Genomic DNA, 20475 nt, shown 5'->3' on the forward strand with positions numbered 1-20475 from the left:
AATGTTTTATATTTTGTTGGTATTCATCTTCATTCCCATGCCCGGATTTGTTTTAGATCAGATTTTCTTTGCACAAGGCAATTCATTATTTATTCTGTTTCGAAGATAACATCGTAATGTCTTCCAAGTTTAAGTGAGACATGAAATTGGAAATAAAATGTTTTCAAAGCATTCATGATGTGCAAAACAAAGGGCCTAGTGGCTAAAGTGAGTTAAATGGAGCCATTATTAAATGGCCTAAAACGCTGAATAAAATTCACTAACAACCAACAGTGTTCTGCTTGAAAGTATTTTTGTTATCTGGTCATCAGTGAAAATAGCACATGCATATATGATAATTGTCTGTCTGTAATCTGTATACTGGAAATAAACCAAGAAAGTCAACGTACATAAAAGGCACCACCTACCTTCCAAAGATGGAAAGACCATGAAGTTCAAACGTGTATCGATATGTATCGTATCGCAGACTGAGTATCGTGAATCGTATCGATACACGGCAGAGGTGTATCGTTTCACCCGTATAATAAAGTCATAGTTCAGTATAAAGTCATAGTTCAGTATTTACCTAACGCGTCAATATCTGTCTCTTTCTTCCTACTCCTTTGTTAAAATAAAAAGCATTGTTAATATCTGTTTCTGAGCTTAATATGTGCCTTCTCTGTATATGAATATTGCACTGTGCTGAGATTCCACACACCCAACCTTCAGTCTACACTCAGAGGTATACGAATAGCTAGTTTATCCAATCAGAACAATGTAGATATTGTCTTTTGTATACTTTTAATCCCAAACAACACTACAGTAACACAAGTTCTGCCAAAGTATCACTTTCTTCGAACAATACTTTACTGACTGTTATGACAGAAGTCAATCAATGCCATATTATCCTTTTTAAGTCATTTTTTTTTCCTTCAAGTAAATATCTTTCCTTTGTAATTTCGTTTTAAATCCTTGTGTATTCATTTTATCTTAAACCATATAGGCTAGATAATTTTGTAGTACAAGATCCCACCGGGCTAAATTATTTGAAATAAAATAGTGCCCTATACTTTTAAATTGCCTGTATTTTTAATTAGGCGTGGTATTTTGCCTTTTCTCCATTTAATCTCGAAATACCGCTGCAAATAAAGGTTCAAAATCATTCACTGGTATCTTCTTTAACACTTTCCCAGCTCCGATTATCTGATACAGTTAATGGTAAAATTCAATGACTTTCATCCGCCTTTATTTGCCGAATGAAATCGCCATCTGAACACGAACCACGTCAGGAATCAGCCATTTTGGTTATAGGTGGCCCGTAATTTAAGCAAGCATTTATAAAACTTCCTTGATGGAAGGTTCAAACTACAACATAAAACTTATTCCAGGACCCAATCTTCCAATTAAATTTATTTTAACAACTATTCACATCAAGCCGAATAACCCTGATGTGTAAACAGTTGTTTATCTGAAAAGAGACAGATGTCGCGACAATCTTTACGATACTGACAGCGTATCCTACGTCGCGAAAAGGACTTTAAGGGTTGACAATTAAATAAAAACTGAATAATGCGCAGAGTATGTTTTTACGTGCGCATATTTAAACTAATTTTCGGGAGTTTCCGCATATCACAGCTTTCCTCCGTGTGCACAAATACGTAAACATTGTGAACGACCCCCCCCCCCCCCGCAGCATTTCTGCTACACATTTTAAGATCTGTTCATCCTAATGGTGTATGAGGGTTGAGAGGAGCAGAAGAAAACAGGGTCTTATTATGGAAATATAGAATAGCATACACAAGGGCAGATATATTTCCTAAAGGGAAAATAAATGTATTCCAATCTGACATCTCCACTTTGGTATCGCATTCGTCGCGATATATTTCTCTCCCACCGATTTATTTTAAAACATCATTATGTATAATTAAGTTTCATGAATATACAGCCTCAGAGATGTTAAACGATTTCCTAGATCTTAACAATAATGTCTGCACTAACCTAACTCCTTCAAAAGATCTGTTTACTGCCCAAAAATAATTTCCAGATAAAACCATTAATGCCTACACTAAACAGTTACTGAAAGGGTCTATGCTCTACTGGCCAAAAAAGAATTTCAAGACAAGACAAAATCTTCTTAGCTGTAGAATGTTGAAACCATCTAATATTTTGGCAATAACAAAATTTTCAAATCAGCTGCTGTGGTAGAAATATTAGCTTTAACATTGCCACCATTTTCATTTATGACCAACAAGACATCTTGAAATGTCTTCTGGTTGAAACCCTGCTATGACTTTGTACTTTGCAAGAGTAACACTAACAACACGGCTGCCATGGTGACCATATTGTATATCAAATTAGTACTATTTCCATTTAAGACCAACTATACATCACAAAGTTCAATGAAAACCCCATGTTGATTTTACTATCCCAAGCAGGAACAGCGATAACGCAGTGGCAGCCATATTCGACATCAGATCAAAACCATTCTTCAAGGACCAAAATAGACAACGTACAGTCTTGTGGTGAAAGCCAAAGGTCAATACTGGAAGTCAGATGGGCAACATTTTATGACAACTAGATAATAATCCTGAAATCCACATGTTGATATGACCATCTGTTCAGGAGTAGTTGTAACATTTTCAAGATATCCAAGCTCCTCCATTTTCAACTGGGACCAACCAGACTGGATGAACGAGTGTGTAGTTTCATAGCAACCTTCGAAGAAGCTTTGGAGGGGTAGCAAATAAGATCATATTGCAATAAACAGGAGAACTAAAGATAACAGACCACCCCAAAATCTCTTCTGGGCTACAAGTAAATCTAATAACTCTAACGATCAGATCCTCTATCTGACACGAATTTCCAGAATTCAAACCATTTTTTAAATTATTTTTATCCGTTTCAATTTGAGACCCAAATCTAATATTCTTGTGCAACATTTTCAAATCAGCCATATTGGATACAAAATTTGCACTATAATCATTTAAGACGAACTAGATGTCATTAAGACTTCATGAAAACTAGCAAGATTTCCCGTATGCATATTATAGCAGCCATATTCAATGTCTGTAGGACACGATTTCAATTTTGGACCAACTAGATAAGAATTTTTCGGTGAAAACCCTATTGTGATTTATGGCTGTCACTTCCGAAGGAGTGAAACAAATTTAAAACTGGCCATTATAGATGCAAGATTTGCAACATATTCATTCAGAACCAGCTAGAAGTCATAACCGAGATCACATCATCACCATTAGATGGATGAGTCAACCATGCTTTGAGCATTTATAAACAACTTGACCTTGGAATGAATGTGTGTTAAGTGTCATGGCAAGTAGTTTAGGTGGGAGTAAAAAGAACAAACTTGTGCTAACTTTCATATTGATGTATGTACAAATCATCCTATAGACTGTTCTTTTGGTCCCTGACCAGCACAGCTAAAACAAAAATAGAGATTCTCCCAGGACTTCATCATATGGAGGAATTTCCCCCATTTGTCACAAAAATAAGGGGGAGGAGAAAACAGCCATTATTATGCATCTCGCGTTCTTCCTGCTCAACCTTCTAAGACCCCTATTGAAATCAAAATATGTAAACGATGTTGCCTCTAGTTCTATAAGCGTTAACCTCTTGTTTCCGAGTGCAAACTGTTCCTTATCAGTGTATGAAAATTGTTCGTTACTGAAAACACCCTTTGAGTCTGCCATCTAAAGTGGCATAATCATAGCTAGCTGGAACAAAAAGTTTTAAAACTCACCTTTATGGTTCTTGGATACAATTTTTCACAGCTCACTGGTATAGTCTTTTTAAGACTTGTGCTCCAAAATAAGATTTTTCACTAGCATATGCTTTGCCAAACTTTTCCTGAATTAGCACTCTACTGACTACTATGCCAGATTTAGTAAACGTTTCCACAAGGCTGTATTAGGATTTTAAATCATAATCCGATAGTATACTTTTTAGATAAAATACATTTTCATCAAATAAATAGCTTTACTTCTTCATCTCATGTTAAGATTCTTTTTATTAATATTATCGTGACCTTTCTGCAAGCACCATGGTTCTGTAGCACATGATCCTTCAGGGTTAAATTGTGACATGAAACGAAACATGCAATGTGCTTTAAAATTGTTTGTATTTAAATCTGCAGACAGCCTTTTCTGATACACTTCCTAACTTTAAAAATAAATTGTCTTTATCACTATGATCTGCCAGTATCTGCCAATAAATTCATCACCTAAAGATGCACAACACTGAGAATCTGCCATTATGGGTCTCTAGATAGCCCGTATCATAAACGCGCATTCGTAAAACTTCCTTTATGAGATTCAAACTATGACAGAATGCTTGTAATGAGGCCCAATGTGCCAAACAAATTTAGTTTAACAACCATTCATCTAAAGCCAAAGAAACCATATGTGTAATAGCTGTATAGTGCGCAGAGTACATTTTCATAGGCGCAACTGAAACTAGTATGCCAGAGTTCTCGTACATCACTGCTCAAGTGTGCAAATTCATAAACAATACTATTAGAAGTGATGACTCGAACTCATCTATGCCTACATGAGACAAGATAGGGGAAAGAGACCGGACCAAAAGGTTGAGATATAGTCATCTGTGTGAAAAAATTTTAAGGAAAACAACCAGCATGAGATTACCACATTTTAATATACTAATATTACACCAAAACAGAAGGAAAAGAATTAAAGATGAGCTATAATTTCTACTAACACAATAAGAATTATGGAAGATTTGCTTCTCCCAACTTATTTTCTTAATTTTAAACAGAGACAGGTACTTAGCATAAAAATTAAGACTTCAAGTTATGTGTACATAACACTGCTTTGCCATTTCACATTCTTCTCTTAAGCAGAATGAAAAACCTTTCCCAAACTGGTACAAACAATAATCAGCTATATTTTCTAACATTTTGATGAAAATATTAATATATGTTTTCAGATAAATATAATTTTTTCTTTTACTGCAATAATGGAATATAACCCGATAAAAGCTGTTCCAGTAATACATACATGAGAACATGGGAAGGCACTTGCAACATGGAGTAGTCATCTGCAGAAGCAATCTGGATTTCTACCAATTTCATACCAACTTGACGAATAATCCAAGTACCCTTGGATATATATTTTTTTTATTAAAATTTTCCCTGACTCTCATCAACGTTTTAAACAGAACAGCCCTAATCATGTACACAATTCATTTTTTTTATACAAACAATAAATCATTAGCAAGGTAAGCAAATTAGATGTGCATTTGATGACCTTTTGCAATTATGTGTTCCCAAAGGTCTATTTGAAATATATATTAACGATATAAATATTGTATTAAGTAACAGAAGATCTAAAAGTGCTCATGGCGAATAAAACTTAAAAAACTGCAATTATCTGAAGAAAAAAAATACACAAATTTCATTTGGAATGAGCACCTATGTAAGATTATAATAATCACATGACAACAAATATCGATTTGATAAAAACAGCAAGTATTCAGGGATCTCCCCAACTTAGAAAACCAGTGGGTTAATGACCTACTTTGCTATATAAAGGACATCAAAATTAAGAAACTATGGTAGATATCCAACATGTTTACACCATCATGAAAACAAAGGTATTGTATAAAATTTAATTTATCTACACTGAAAAGATCAGGAATGGGACTAAATAAAGCATCAGGTCCTTGTATTAAAAAAAAAACCAAAAACGTTCACATAATAAAAATGCTGCGCATCTTTCGCAACAAAGAAATGTCCAAATTTAAAAAAAAAAAAAAAATGAAACTTTGAGTAACAAGCAGATGCACATATTGAGGTAAACAATATACCCCTTCCAGGTTCTGTGCAAGGCATTCATATCTGTGATATTAAACACATTGATCATGTCAAATGCACCACTGCCAGTACAAGAATTCCAAACAGAATTTGTCTTGTCTTGTCATTAATGTACAAGTAATTGTTATCTGGATACTAAAATGAAAAAAATGGAACATGTATACATTTTAAAAATAAATAAAAGAAAGAATGACAGTTAAGAGTAGAGAACAAAGACAGTCAAAATCATTCAGCATAAAATGATCTCAAAAGTAAAGTTTGTTAGGTGAAAAGGTTCCTTTTATAATGATGATCAAAATGTACTGAATACGGAAATGTTTATGGGAACATAAAATTTAATTCAGTAGGTTTAAAAATGTAAGAAAAACATAAAATTAAAAGTTCCCAGTGCTGATAAGCAAAAGGATTTGGATTTGTGAAAAGGAGTTAAACATTCACAGATGCAATCATCTGCATATGCACTGTAACATCTGATAATATAACAGATGTGGTTTACAGAGTTAAAAATGCCCCAAAACTTTTGAAAATGGCTTACTGCATAATCTTGTGACATATCTTACAATGAAAGTATTATAATGATGATAATATGCATGAAGAAATTAATAAAATGAATGTAAACAAATCATAAGTCATTTACATGTAAAAGATGACAATTTGGCCCACATAAAAATGATCATAGAATGAACACTGACTACTTTCTTAAAACGTGCATTACTCACATGTCTTTTTAAAAAAAACTAAGACTTATATCAACAAAGATTGACTTATGAAAACAGTAATCCTTTATTAATAATGATACGCAGAACATATCTGCAATACTTGCAGAAGGAACCATGCACACTGTCAGTGAAATATTTTAAGTTTCTGTGGCACAAAGTTAAAATCTGAAATTTTATCAAACCAGAGAAAATTGAAAGTACTATCTTAACAGAGCTCAAATTTATTTAAAATATTTTTGCCTTGTTGGTAAAGTACAGCCAAACCAAATGACTCATTTGGTATAAAATAATTTCACCCTAATCTGAAAAGTCTATTTTATTGTTTGACTAAAGTGCAAATTTGTGCTGGGTCCAGTCCTGGAGCATTTTGGTCCCAATATTTCACTTCAATCATAAAAAGCATGCAAAAGGTAGATCCTATAGAGATCATATTGTGCAGCACTTGGTTACAATGGTAAATAGATTTTCCTCTTAGATCCAACTTTTTCATTTCTGCTACATGTTCATCCACATAGTTTAAAATACCTGCAAGAAATTTAATTGTCAAATTCAACATGCTTGTACACTCTGCACCATGTTCAAAAGACCAAACTAAATAAACTACATCTAATAATCATAAACAACATTTTCATGAACTTGTTCAGTTTTGACATGAAACAATTATCTATGTACCTTTAAGAAATATCCTTACTTTTCAGTTATATAATAATATTCACTTAATCATGCCATGGACATTTTAACACTATGCAAATACAGATATTACTTAAAACCTACAAAACTACCAATGCAACAGCACAAAATGAAATGTACCAAAAGCAAAGCAAAATGAAACTCATTTAAGGGTTTCAAGACAAAACTGACTAAATGGTTCCATAGAACTCGGAGCCTTTCAACCACACAATTATGCATGGTATGACTTCTATTTCTTCATTTCTTCCCAGTAGAGTTAACCCAAGCTTTTCCATCCAAGGGCATTGTGAAGCAATTCAATTAGATCATTTATGTATTTGTACACAAAATGTACAGTGACTTTTCATATTTTGCAATGTTTCTAACCCAACCCACCCCTAGGAGACATTCTACCGCTAGAAAAAAAAATGTCTTTTCTATGTATGAGTCTCAGATAGGAAATACTAAACATTGGGTATAAGATTTTTTAACAGAGTCTGCAAGTCTTGTCCCAACACAAATTTTATTCACTTGGTTAGATTTCTGTACCCAAAACACATACTTAGGGAAGATTATATTACTCTCACTTTCTGCTATTACATGCAACACAACACAGTAAGGTATGAGGTAATGAGGTATTTACAATGATTATGTACATAAGAGCTAAAACTGTTTCCTGACATGTTCAGAATAAATATTATTCTTCCTTGTTATTTAACATGACCTCAAACTGTCTTTACAGACAAAATATTTTCAGAACTTTCCAAGCCATATGCTGTTGGTTTGTTAGCACATTTAATGAAAATATGAATCCAAAATTTCCCATTAAATTGGACCCCTTTATCAAAGGAAAAATGTTTAAAATGCAAAGCAATTGTTCACATTGCATCTAGTTTCACTAATCTAGGTTTTAAGAAATGACAACAAATACAGTAACAAACACTAAATTAAGCTTCAAAATGCCTTAGTGTGCACTTATTTTTTTTCTAAATGTTGACACATTAAACAATAATCCTCATTTTCACATGCATATAATAATAATAATAATAATTGGTGAAAAGGTACGAACTGCAACATATAATGATCAAGATTAAATACGCACATACTCAATAAATGCATTATGTACCTTTGGTACACTGACAAATTACTTGTCAAATGTCATTTAGTCCTCAACAATAATCAAATGTCACTTAGTCCTCAACAATAATCATAAATCATCTAATTAAGACCATCAGAAAAATAATTTCTCAACAGTATTGTCAACTGAGAAACAAATCCTGTGGCAGCTTACTTTCTAGCTCTAGTTACTCTTTTTGCAACTACTGGACTTTTGATCAACGTTTTGCCTTTTGCCAACTTTTTGGCAGGAGAAGCCCTCTTTACATTGGGTTTTGTTGTAGCCAGTACCTTTGCTGGAGATGCAGCTTTTGCTTTTCCTCTAGTTGTGCGTTTTACTGGGGAAGCTTTATGCAAAATTACAGCTAGCTGTGTTACAGCCTTTACATCTGTGGGTGAGTTTTCTTTAGGGCCTCCTTTCACAGGGCTTACTGTCTTCTTGCCTCTTGTCCGCTTGACAGGCGATGCTTTTTTGTGGGGAGAATCTGCTTTCTTTGAGTTTTGATTTTTCTGCTCTGGGCTTTGACTTGCTCTAGTACCTAGTTTGCATTTCAAAGCTGTCCTTGCTGGGGAAGCTGCGTTTCCCCGAGAGGCTTTTCTTCCTTTTGCAGGAGATACTTGCACTTTTGGACTAGATATGGTTCTTTTCTCTGCCAGTGAAGACTTAGGGCTGACTGCAGGCTTTTTGGACCTTCTACTAGTTGACTGTTTAGCAGGTGAAGCCTTCTCCGGTGATTTGACTTTGGGTTTGCTTTCAATCTTTTGTATCTTATTTGGACTTGTAGTTTGAACAGGTTCTGCCTTTCTCTTTGAAGCAGATTTAAATGGAGTAGCTGGCTTTTCTGATACTGGCTTTGCTCTAGTTCCTCTTCTGCCTTTCACTGGATTAGATATGGTTCCTTCCTCTGCCAGTGTAGATTTTGGGCTGACTGCAGGCTTTCTGGGGCTTCCACTAGTTAATTGTTTAGCAGGTGAAGCCTTCTTGGGTGATGTGGCTTTGGGTTTGCTTTCAATCTTTTGTATCTTATTTGGACTCATAGATTTAATAGGTTCTGCCTTTCTTTTTGAAGCACGTTGAGCTGGAGTAGCTGGCTTTTCTGATACTGGCTTTGCTCTAGTTCCTCTTCTGCCTTTCACTGGAGTTGGTTCAGCCTCAGATACATTCTGTGCTATCTTCTCTTTTGGAGAGGCTTTCTTTGCTGGAGTAATAGTTTTTCTTCCCCTCCCAAAACTTGCCTTAACAGGACTTGCTGGTTTTGTAGTTCCTTTCCCTGGTTTAGCCAAGTTTTCCAAATTTACAAGTGGGGAAACTGCTTTCACATCTACAGGTGGTTCAGCCACTGGAGTAGCTGTTAATTCTTTTGCTTGCGTAGCAACTTTTCTTCCCTTTGTTGCTTTCTGCTTTGCTGGGGTTGGTTTATTTGCTGAACTTGTAATCTTTGCAGCAGCCTTTCCTCGTGTAACCTTCCTGATGGGTGTAGCTAGTTTAGGACTGATCTCTGGAGCAGGTGACTTGGTAACGAGTGACTGTTCTTTAACAGCTAATTTCTTCATAGAAACTGGTGTCTTATGTGCTGCCCTGGAACCCCTTGTGGCTCTACCCTTAGCAGGTGATGGAGTCTTGGCAACTGGTGTAGGGGTCAAAGCAGTCTTTGCACCACGCCTTGTAGTTTTGGCCTTTGCAGGTGTTGCAGGTTTTACTAAAGCTTTGGCTCTGTGACCTGCTTTTACTGTAACAGGTGAAGCTAGTTTAACAGGAACTTCAATTGCTGAAGATGCTGGTCTGCCAGGACTATCAACCTTGTCTGGAGATTTTGTGCTCTTTGCACCACGTCGACTTGATCTGGCTTTTACTGGAGAAGCTGGTTTCACTGGTGAAGCAGCAGCTTCTGCTCCACTACGAGTTGTCTTTCTGCCAGGCAGCTTTCCTGCCTTCTTGGGTGATCCTTCTTGTATATGAATAGCAGCTTTTACAGGTGATGCAGACTTTGCTGGAGAAGCTGAAAGAAAATCCAAAAGTCTATTGGATGAAGGCAAAACAAACACTAGGTAACTATCTTTGCAAATATTTCATGTGAAATTTTATTCATAACTGAACACAGCAAAATAGAAAAAGGAAGAAATTGTTTTACAAAAGGATGCTACAGAATGTTATTTTACCAGGAGGGAATAGAAAGTCAGTCTCAAAGTTCAGCAAATGGGACACTACGCGATGTCTTGCTTTCAAAAGCATCAACAAATTTTAATCTATTGGAGGAGTATTTTGCATTTCTGAGGCCAATACTATACTTATCCAATATGTGACATATTTAGTACCACCAATGACCTTATGAAAAAGAACAGCTATAATGACTGGGGCATCTGAATGTATTATAAAGATATTATCACCATGCTATTCCGTGATTTTGTCAAAGTCAGAACTTTTTTTGGGTCATATAACAAACAGAAACTTACATCTATGTGCAATAAAAATAGAATTTGTCAGACAGTTTCAATCTTTTGCCTGCCAAAATAAAATTATTTAATGTGTAACATGAAAATTTAAAATCTGTCCAGATGTAAGGGTCATCATTAAAATAATCCTTATTCAAATCTAAGCAACCAAACAAATTTTCCTAGATTTTGCGAATCAGATTACTCATGAGAGGCCAAAATTTAATTACCAATGGACCATGCAATGCTATCCATGTTCTCTGAGACAAAATAAATTAAACCCCTTGTTCTTTCAATGACGCAACACATATCTCTAACAGGTGAAAATTAATGCAATGTTTGTTTCCATGCATGTCAAACAATTTTTTTTAAAGATTTGCTTCTGTATTTTGTTTTGACCTAATTGTTGTATTTATATATGTCTGATGGATATTGTTATAGGGTCTAACGCAATTTTTCAGCACAAGATAGGCTATACAATGCACATTTCTAAACTTGTAAAAATGATAAATCTGTTCATCTCATTTAATTTAGACAGCAGTGAAAAATCCATTTTCCCACAAATATTAGGGTCAAGATAATTGATATCAAGAATCAAATACCTTTATTTATTTACAAAATAACAAATAACAGATTAAATACTCTGACCATTTCATCACTATGGACCAGTTTTCCAGTCTAGGGGAAGTAAGTTTGTCAACCTTCTGGACCACTCTACCAGTCAAGGGCAGTGTTCTTCTTAAGTCATAGTACTCAACTACATGAACTTTTTTCTTGTAATATAGATATTCTGTTTGGATTATCTCACAAGTTAAGTTTACATACAACTAGATATCTCTAGCATAGAAGGCACCTTTTGAGCATGCTTTCCGACTGGTGAATTTCTTTCTATTCAAAACGAGACTTTGAAGCAAGATGACAATGAAGTGTCAGATTATGGATTATAATAATATTTAGCACTTGTGACCTAATACAGCTGATTGAAAATTATGGAATGTGCTTGTGGGTGACAAAATTAAAAAATTATTCGACTAGTTGTTGTTGGTGTAGGGCTTAATGCCATTTTTCACCACACAATAGGCTATACATGGCAGCCAGTATTAATGGTGGAGGAAGAACCAGGAAATCCCCCCGGAAAGAACCACCGACCCACGAGACGCTACTGGCAAGCTTTCTCACATACCCACACTGGCTGAATCTGAGACTCAAACCCACGCAGAAAGAGGTGTATTTGACTAGTAACATGAAAATGACAATGAAGAGGACTTTGAAGGTTTTGAACCAGAGGAAGTGTGCACTCCACATGTTTTTGTTCTGGACGAAACTCTGAGATTCAAAGGGATATTTTTTCTCTCCAGTTTTCTGGGAGTGTTGGACCCATCAGTGTTGGAAAGCTCCAGAAAACTTTCAAATCTTTTATTTAGACAAAGTTTGTGAAAATATTATACATCTAATGAGGCAAATAAAAAATTGCCTGTGCATTTTACCTATTGTGTTGCCTGTTTGAAATTGTATTTTAAGTTATAAGAGATATGCAAATTTTAGTGAATTAGTCATGCAATTTGACTTTTATTCTTTATTTTGATACCTAATCCAGCCAGATACCTTTACAATTTTTAAAGTTTTGTTATTTTGAAATCCACAAGTCATATTACTTTACAAGTCCAAAGTTACTTAGTGTTTAGGGCTCTATGCCTGCAAAGTTACTTAGCAATCAAAGGGTTAAGTTTAAGCAGACTTTGTTTTACTATTTGCTGTGGGTTGACCTAGAATTTATGATGCTGAACACGCATTTCTGAAACCAAATTTTTGCTTGGACATAATGCTATCTTCAGCTTCAGCAGAAGATAGGCTATACATGGTAGCCAGTATATCTTGCAGATGAAGAACACAGGAAAAATGACTGAGCCATAGGAAGCTGAAGGCAAGCTTTTCCACAAATTAAAATTGGCAGAACCCAAGACTTGAACATTGACAGAGGCAAGACATCTGTGAGCATATTTGATCACTTGGCCGCATGATGATCAAACACCACTTAACATGGAACCTAACTTGTCTCATCATAGGTCTTTCCCAGACCAGGACATTACTTCTGAAAGATTGTAGGCATTATGATTTAGCTGAAAGAATGAAAGTTTCATGTTCTCTGAGCCATGTTTGTTATTACCCACCCACCATTCAATGTATGATTGCAAATGTAGCAAACTGATTTACTTGCACTTACAACACCACTAAGCTCTTTTCTTTCACTCTAGCTTACAAACATTGTTCCGACAGAGTTCCATACAAATGATAGCAGTCATACAGCATTATCTGCTTATACAACACAAATGCAGCAACATGTACAAGAAAACGGAGAACCTACTACCTTCAAAACTAGTGGAACTGCTGTACACTAATTTTCATTAATAAAATTCTAACTCAATCTGGATATCATGATTTTTAAATTAAACAATCTAATAATGTGTTATGTTCATGTTTTTTTTCTAAAGATTAATTTCCAGGGTTTTTCCAGGATGAAATTACTTTTTTCAAGGTTCACATATGACCATTACTGAATGGAATTAAAGAACATTTTAAATTACAAAACATGCATTTTCTAAATCTAAAGATGTTTCTCTTTCAAGGCTCTACAAAAACGTCAGTCAGAAAAGATGATCATGTACAAAACCACAAAATGTATCACACAAAATCAGTTTGATTATATTCCGATAAATTGGCATGTAAAGTCATCTCAATGTACAGAATAAAAACTTATTTTGCTGCATTATGTTGCTAAGTGGGAACAACATAGTGAACATAAATTATGTTTTGTTTCCTATCAAACCTTTAATTCTAAAGAATTCCATAGCAATATATATATATCTCATTTCCTATTACAGTATAAAATAACAAATGCAAATTAGAATTTAGTCTTGTAACGAAAAGAGTTTAACTCTGAATTTATATCTGTGCCATAAAAATCCCAAACATGATTTTTCAAAACAACTTAATTTCCTTAAGATGATCTTTTTAAAAATCCATCATTTATAAAACATTTTCAGAAGAGATGATTTAAATTTTGACAAAAGATCTTCAAAATTATATACTGTTGTATAAACGAGGGCTGAATTTTCTGTCCACTTTTCTTCTTCTAATTTGTTGAACCAGTCCCCAAACCTGTATTGATACAGGGGCTCACATCATTATTTAATATATAATACAATGGATAACAATTTCTCATTTCAACTGAGATTCAACAATTTGGATTACAAATTTGGCTTAAAACGAATAGTAGTTCATTTTGTAATCCAAATTTCCTCAGAATATTCCCAGCACATTTTTCATATTTGGACATTTACGTTGGGGTGTGGGGTCATTGCAATTGCATATCGAAAATTTTGGAATTTTCCGCCACCGTGTGGGTAACAACATAGATAAGGTAGTCGCTGACCAACGGGCCTAAAAAATGTAAACTTATGTTATATCAACTCATACCTGAATGAAATTGCTAGGAAAATGATTTATTGTCTCAGAAATGGCAAATATTATAACTGTTATCTTGTTAATCTGCTAACAGTCAAGATGAAACTACGGCATAGATGAAACCTGACCCAGTACTCACTATTTGCATTACTAGTCACATGACTTCACAAATCTCAATTGACATCTTAAGTCCAATACTCACGTGATATCAACAACAATCTCCTTTATAATGTTGTACAGAAATTCAATTATATTAAATTACTTTTTGTAAATACCAGCAATCGGCCAGTCGGATTTATCAAGCAGAACACAAGTCGATGTGGTAGTCATGTGATATAACAAAACTACAAAAGTTTTTCTCGGAATATATATATAGAAAATTATGTTCTTTTGTTTTTTGTATTTTTATTACAACCTGTATAGGACTTTCATTTAATACTTTTTAAAAAACATTCTCTACAACAATTTTAAAATATAGGTTGGTAGATTTATGTACTCATGTGACTAGCAATGCAAATCACAAGTAGCGGGTCACATTTCATCGACGACGTAGTTTTATCTTGTCTTCCAGCAGATTAAAGATATAAAGATTTTAATTCTCACAAATTATTATGTTCTGAGAAAATAAGTAATTTTCTAATCAATTTCATGCAAGCATCGCTTGATCTAACATTTAAATTTCGCAGGGCCATCCAGTTAGCGGCTACACTTTGCCACCACCATGTATGTTGGCCTTGTGTGATGCTAGACTGGTTTTCATATCTTCCATGTAAGGAAAGATATTGATATCGAGCTGACTTGAAAATAAAAGTCTACTAGATGAATCTAATCCACTGGGCGTTTGGATTGATTCAGCATATATGTTTATTGCAAGCAACCAAATGATTCATATTGCACCCTCTGAATATTCTGGTTTTAACTCGATAAATTTAACTCAGGATCATTTTAGTTACTAATGAATTACATAATTATTTAGGGCATCAAGTGGTGGTGGTAAATTCCTAGATTTATCCTGACTATCATCAATATTTGCAAACTTCAAGGGCTTTTCAAGGTTGGGAAAAAAAAATCACCATTTCTCCCAACTTTTTCCCCGATAGCGTGAGAACGTAGTATGTTCTATGCCCCCTGCCTGACCATGTAGAAAAATACCAATATGGTTAAACACATACCTGTTTTCTTGGACTTCTTTAGGGTTTTCAGGGATTTCTTTGGAGAAGGAGCCTTTTTTCCTCTCCTTGTTAATCTGAAATAAAACCACACAAGACATGGTAATCAAAATATGTAAAGAAATGGAATGTTGGGAATAAAAATATTTCAATTTTTATCAAAAGAAAACTTTTATGTTTGATTAAAACTGTTTGTTCCAAGCAACTTGTAGCTTGGATAGCGAAAGAAATTCTTTATCAGAAAAAAGAAGCAAAACATCACAATTAATATAACCAGAAAACTGCCATTCAGTCAGAATGGCATGACAGCAAAACATGTCATTCATTGTAAAACCATTGTAGTGCACTTTACATCGTCTTGTTGTTTTAATGTTTTTTTGGTCAAAATGTAAAAATATCACTATGAATCTGATTAATCCAACTATGCCCATGAAATCCCTCTACAGTAAAAAATAAAGGAAGAAACAACATACACTCCTTACTTAGGATGGAAAATGGCCCATTTATCCTATACAGAATTTTCCAAAAATGCCAAACACTGGAGCACAAGTAAAATTTCATACCTTTGTTGCTTCAATTATCAACATAGAAACTATGAGCACTTAATTCTAGTATATATTAACTTTTATACTTCTCAAAAAACAGCCCCCCAAAGTGCCTCCTTTGCTTCGAAGTTTTGTAGCAGCAACATTTTGCAGTTTAAATTGTGCACAATGGAAACAAAACCCATTGTGTATCTTCTACAACAAGAACAAATTATGTAATGATATGTATCGCTTTACTCCCATTGCCACTGGACAGAATATTCCAGTTTTCTCTAGCCCTGATAAATCTCTTGACCCAAGGAGCAAAATGCTTGTGAAAATAAAATGTCTGGCTGTTAAAATTTGAACCAGGAACTCAAAAAACCTCATCATTCACACAGATCTTATCCTCCAGGATTCTATTTCACCAGCTGCACACATATATCAATAAACTTATACAATCTTCAAAGAGCCAAGTGAACAAATAGTTGTGAAATATAATAATTAAAAACAAGTGTTAAGTACTTCTTCGCAGGAGGTGAGGACTTGACAGCAGGACTTTCCACTTCAACCTGTTTAGCTGGGCTTACTGGATTACTCTTTGACTTCTTGGACATAGGGATTGTGGCATCAGAGGCAGACTCAAGTGATGCTTTGCGTTTGGTTCCTTTTCTGAGAAAAAGAGCAAGAAAACTCTAAATCCAAGCAACAAACCACTGGTCAAGCTCTAGAGAAATGCTAACACATTATGGTATATAGCAAAGCTGCTGTCTTGTTTCACCCGCAATGAATATTGTAAATGGTAAGACAGTCGTTATAATATCTGCCCATCCAGCCATCAGTTGCAAACTTCTGCTTCATTTCTTTTATACATATATAAAGTTTATTTAATGGCAACAGATCACGAGACTGCTTACAAATACATTAACATCCCATGAGATTTAATGCAAAGAAAGTCAATGATCAAGGTTTACATTTGAGGTATATGGATAAAGCAGCATTATTATTTTGTCCATTGATGAAATCAGCTATCAGCTGGGTGCTGCTTAATATACAATACAGTGAACCACTGCCAAACTGATCATCCATCTAGACCTCAATGATTAACTACTTCCATAGTTACAGGTAAAGATTGGTGGATGGTCAAGAGTAAATCCAATAAATTGTGACACTTAGACAAAAAAAATAATTAATACAATATGCACAATTTGAAATCACAAATCCTCAATAATTCTTTTAATCATTTTAAAAAATTCATATGGTAGCCATCTCATTCACCACGAGACAAATGATCAACACAATATGATCTTCAATGAATGTAACTGCTGCCATTACAACTTTATATTCAGATAATGTTATTACTTTTTATACTTCTGAATTAATCACTTAAACATTTTAAGAGGCTGGTTCTCCATATTATTTTTTCCACTTAATTTAAACTGTTGCTGTGTTGTAAAACCCTAAAGAAATAGACCTTCATAAATATAATGCAATTAAGCAACATGTTGCAATTGTACTGAAACCACACAAATTCAGTTTTAAACATTTTTTCCCTACTGTGCAGGAAAGATAAATGACAACATTTCATACCAAAAACATACATATATGCCAAACTTGCAAAGAGTGACATAGGTACATATAAGCTGAATGAGAATGCTAACATGATCCACCCCTACCACTGCCATGGTGGGCCATAAAAACTGGTCTATTTTGATTGCTGTTGTTGTTATAGGGTTTAATGCCATTTTTCAGCACAAGATTGGCTATACATGGCAGCCAGTATAAATGGTGGAGAAAGAATCCGAAAAAACTCAGGAAAGAACCACCAACCCACAACAATCCAACGGCAAGCTTTCTCACATATCCACATTGCCTGAGCCCGAGACTAGAACTGATGCAGACAGAAGTGAGATGGCAGTGATCTGTAACAGTGAGCGCTTTAGACCACTCAGATACTTGGGGCCCCCAAATTTGATTGCAATTCATCATCATTAGTGTTATGTATATTTAATTTAATTGTTTGTCTGTTAGTTTAAAAAATTTTAAAATTCTACTACGTTATTGTAATGTATGATTGTTTACTGGACTTGATTTTTTCCCTCAGAATTAAGTTCAAAATAAGTTCATTTGTGTTTGACCTGTTTTTGAAATATTCATTTCATTAATGTAAATGCCTAATGATAGAAACATTGTATCTAATTGATGACAAGAAAATCCATGACAGTTTTGGAGAACAATTTTTTTTAAATTTTTATTTTATTCTTTCTCAGAGTAAGAATCATTTAGCTCAGTCCAGGTCATACCTAGACTATTTGACACAAGGCACATATTAATTCATAAACAAACTTCCATTTTTTCCAGAAAGACAAACTCGACACCCATCCAGGTTCTGTTTTGCATTTTAGTTAGTGTTATAACTGATGTTATGATAAGAATTTTATCAGTCGTGCCATAAAACTTAATAAGTCAAGTTGTTTTCATGTTTTGTCCAGTTTGGGACTGAAATTCCATTTTCTTCAAATTATTGAATTTCAATTGATTCTTTTCCCTGTAAATATAAAGGTCCTTTAGTTTAATTCTTGGACAAAGATATTTACCCAAATTTATACAAATTAAAAAACAAACAAACTGGAATAATATTTTCTATGATGCAACTGGAGACTTGACACATCAGTACAACGCTGAATACTGCATATGCCATTGCCTTCTATCTTGGATTTTCATCAGGATTTGAACTGATTCACTTAGAATTTTTCATCCATAGGAATTGTTTTTTAATTCTTGGATTTCAATTTGGATTTAATTCACAATACCATTAAGTTCTTTTGTCTTATTTTGTTCCTTTGTAGTCTAGGGAAATAAATTATTTCTTAAATTTTACAAAGCTTGTTGTCTTTACTCTTTTCTGTTACTTATTTTATTAGCACAGACACCAGTTTGAGAATACACCTTTGGAGATAACTAAGAAAATATATATCTATTCAAATATACAAATAAAACAAGGTGATGTAGAATATTAAACACAAAGATGGCAAATATTTCAAAACCGTCAACGGCAGCTAGATAAAAATAAAAAGGGATTGATATGGTGAACTCACCTTGGTTTAAGTGGAGATGGAGTTTTAGTAGGTACTGCTGCTCCTCTTACCCTCGTCTTTCCTGTAGCCTTGGCAGATGATCTTCCTTCAGACTCCTTATTCCCATCAGGAGATTCTGATACATTTTTTTGTGCAGATTTAGCTGGACTTTTTTGTTTGGGAATCTGAAAATAAAACAACAAAACCCCCAAAACTATATAGAAACATGATCATACAGCGTGAAATCAAAATCATTCACTGGTTTATCTGAAAAGTGATGGATGTAAGGCCAATGACAACACTATATGCATACATGCATAGCTGCCAACCCCCGAATAAAAAAATACTGACTTCTTGTGACAAAAATACTGATTTTCAGGAACAAATACTGATTTTTTAAATTTTAATGCATATGTGACTATTTACAACATATACAACCATCAGTAAAGTAGGACAGTGCTTTACATAATTATTTAATGTCAAATATGCATATGTTGTACCATATTCCATTCGGATGCCCATTCAGAAGGTGCAAGAGTACAACACACTCAGACACAGACTTTTTATAGTACCCTTTTCCACACCATATCTTTTTCCAATCATTATCAATTTGAATGTATCAACCTTCACTAATGATCTCAATTCTGTGTGATTTTCTTATTGAACTGTTTTCGTTCTAGCATAAGAGTAATCCTTTGTGATTTTGCTGTCTGGAAAACGTGTGAGAAATAAATCACCAGCAACACTAGTAACTGAAAGAGGAAGGTTAATTTCCAAAAGAAATTTAATAAACCGAATTTTGATCAAATTACATCAAGGTTCTCTCTGGTATTTATATACGTTGTAAGTTCAGGCTGAGTTGTGTATGACGAAGCAGCAAGCTGATGTTTATTAACTTTTTCATGCTCTTTATTTCATAGGCGCCCAATAGCGAAATCACGTTACACAACTTGCAAAACGTAGTTTTTTTCCTTTACTAGATGGTTTCACAAATCTAAACAAGACGGCACAATTGTCCTTCTAGTTCTTTTTTTTTTTGGGGGTCTTTCCTGGAGAAAATTCTGAATATTCTGCTTTCCTATTCAACATGATTAGAAGTTGAATATTACGAAAATGAGATAGTGACAGCGGTAACTGCTTGAGAAATCAAATATGGCGGATAAAGACAGGCATTGTAGCCTCGATTTCGAATGAACCAATCATATTGTAAAACTGTATTCCTATATAATGCAATACATTTTTATCAGAATGGAACCAAGTGTCCGTTCCAAACTGAAAATTGCAGGGAATTTTTTAAATATTTTTTTAAAAACTGAAAACGTATTTTTTGCCAAAAAACATACACCCGTATTCAGGTCCAAAATATGGGACAAATACGGAAAAACGGGACACTTGGCAGCTATGTACATGCCAACCCCTGGCAAGGAAAAAAGTATTCCACTTATAAAATAATAAAACTCAATGAGAATAGGTACAGAA

General features: G+C 34.3%; 1 protein-coding gene across 1 annotated transcript in view; it reads right to left on the reverse strand.

Annotated features, from left to right (window-relative positions):
- Positions 1–4628: 4628 nt before the first annotated feature.
- The window catches only part of LOC149795203 (uncharacterized), a 46940-nt gene continuing 31093 nt past the window's right edge, over positions 4629–20475 (reverse strand). Inside the window, exons 11-14 of the mRNA XM_089964944.1 lie at positions 19018–19181; positions 16445–16591; positions 15399–15472; positions 4629–10328 (exon numbers count right to left, since the gene is read on the reverse strand). Of these exons, the coding sequence (XP_089821070.1) occupies positions 8500–10328; positions 15399–15472; positions 16445–16591; positions 19018–19181 (2214 nt within the window). The 3' untranslated portion in view covers positions 4629–8499. The remainder of the gene's footprint in view (positions 10329–15398; positions 15473–16444; positions 16592–19017; positions 19182–20475) is intronic.

Source organism: Sinohyriopsis cumingii, chromosome 7 (genome assembly GCF_028554795.1).
Source record: "Sinohyriopsis cumingii isolate HCF-2022 chromosome 7, ASM2855479v2, whole genome shotgun sequence".
Lineage (NCBI taxonomy): Eukaryota > Metazoa > Mollusca > Bivalvia > Unionida > Unionidae > Sinohyriopsis > Sinohyriopsis cumingii.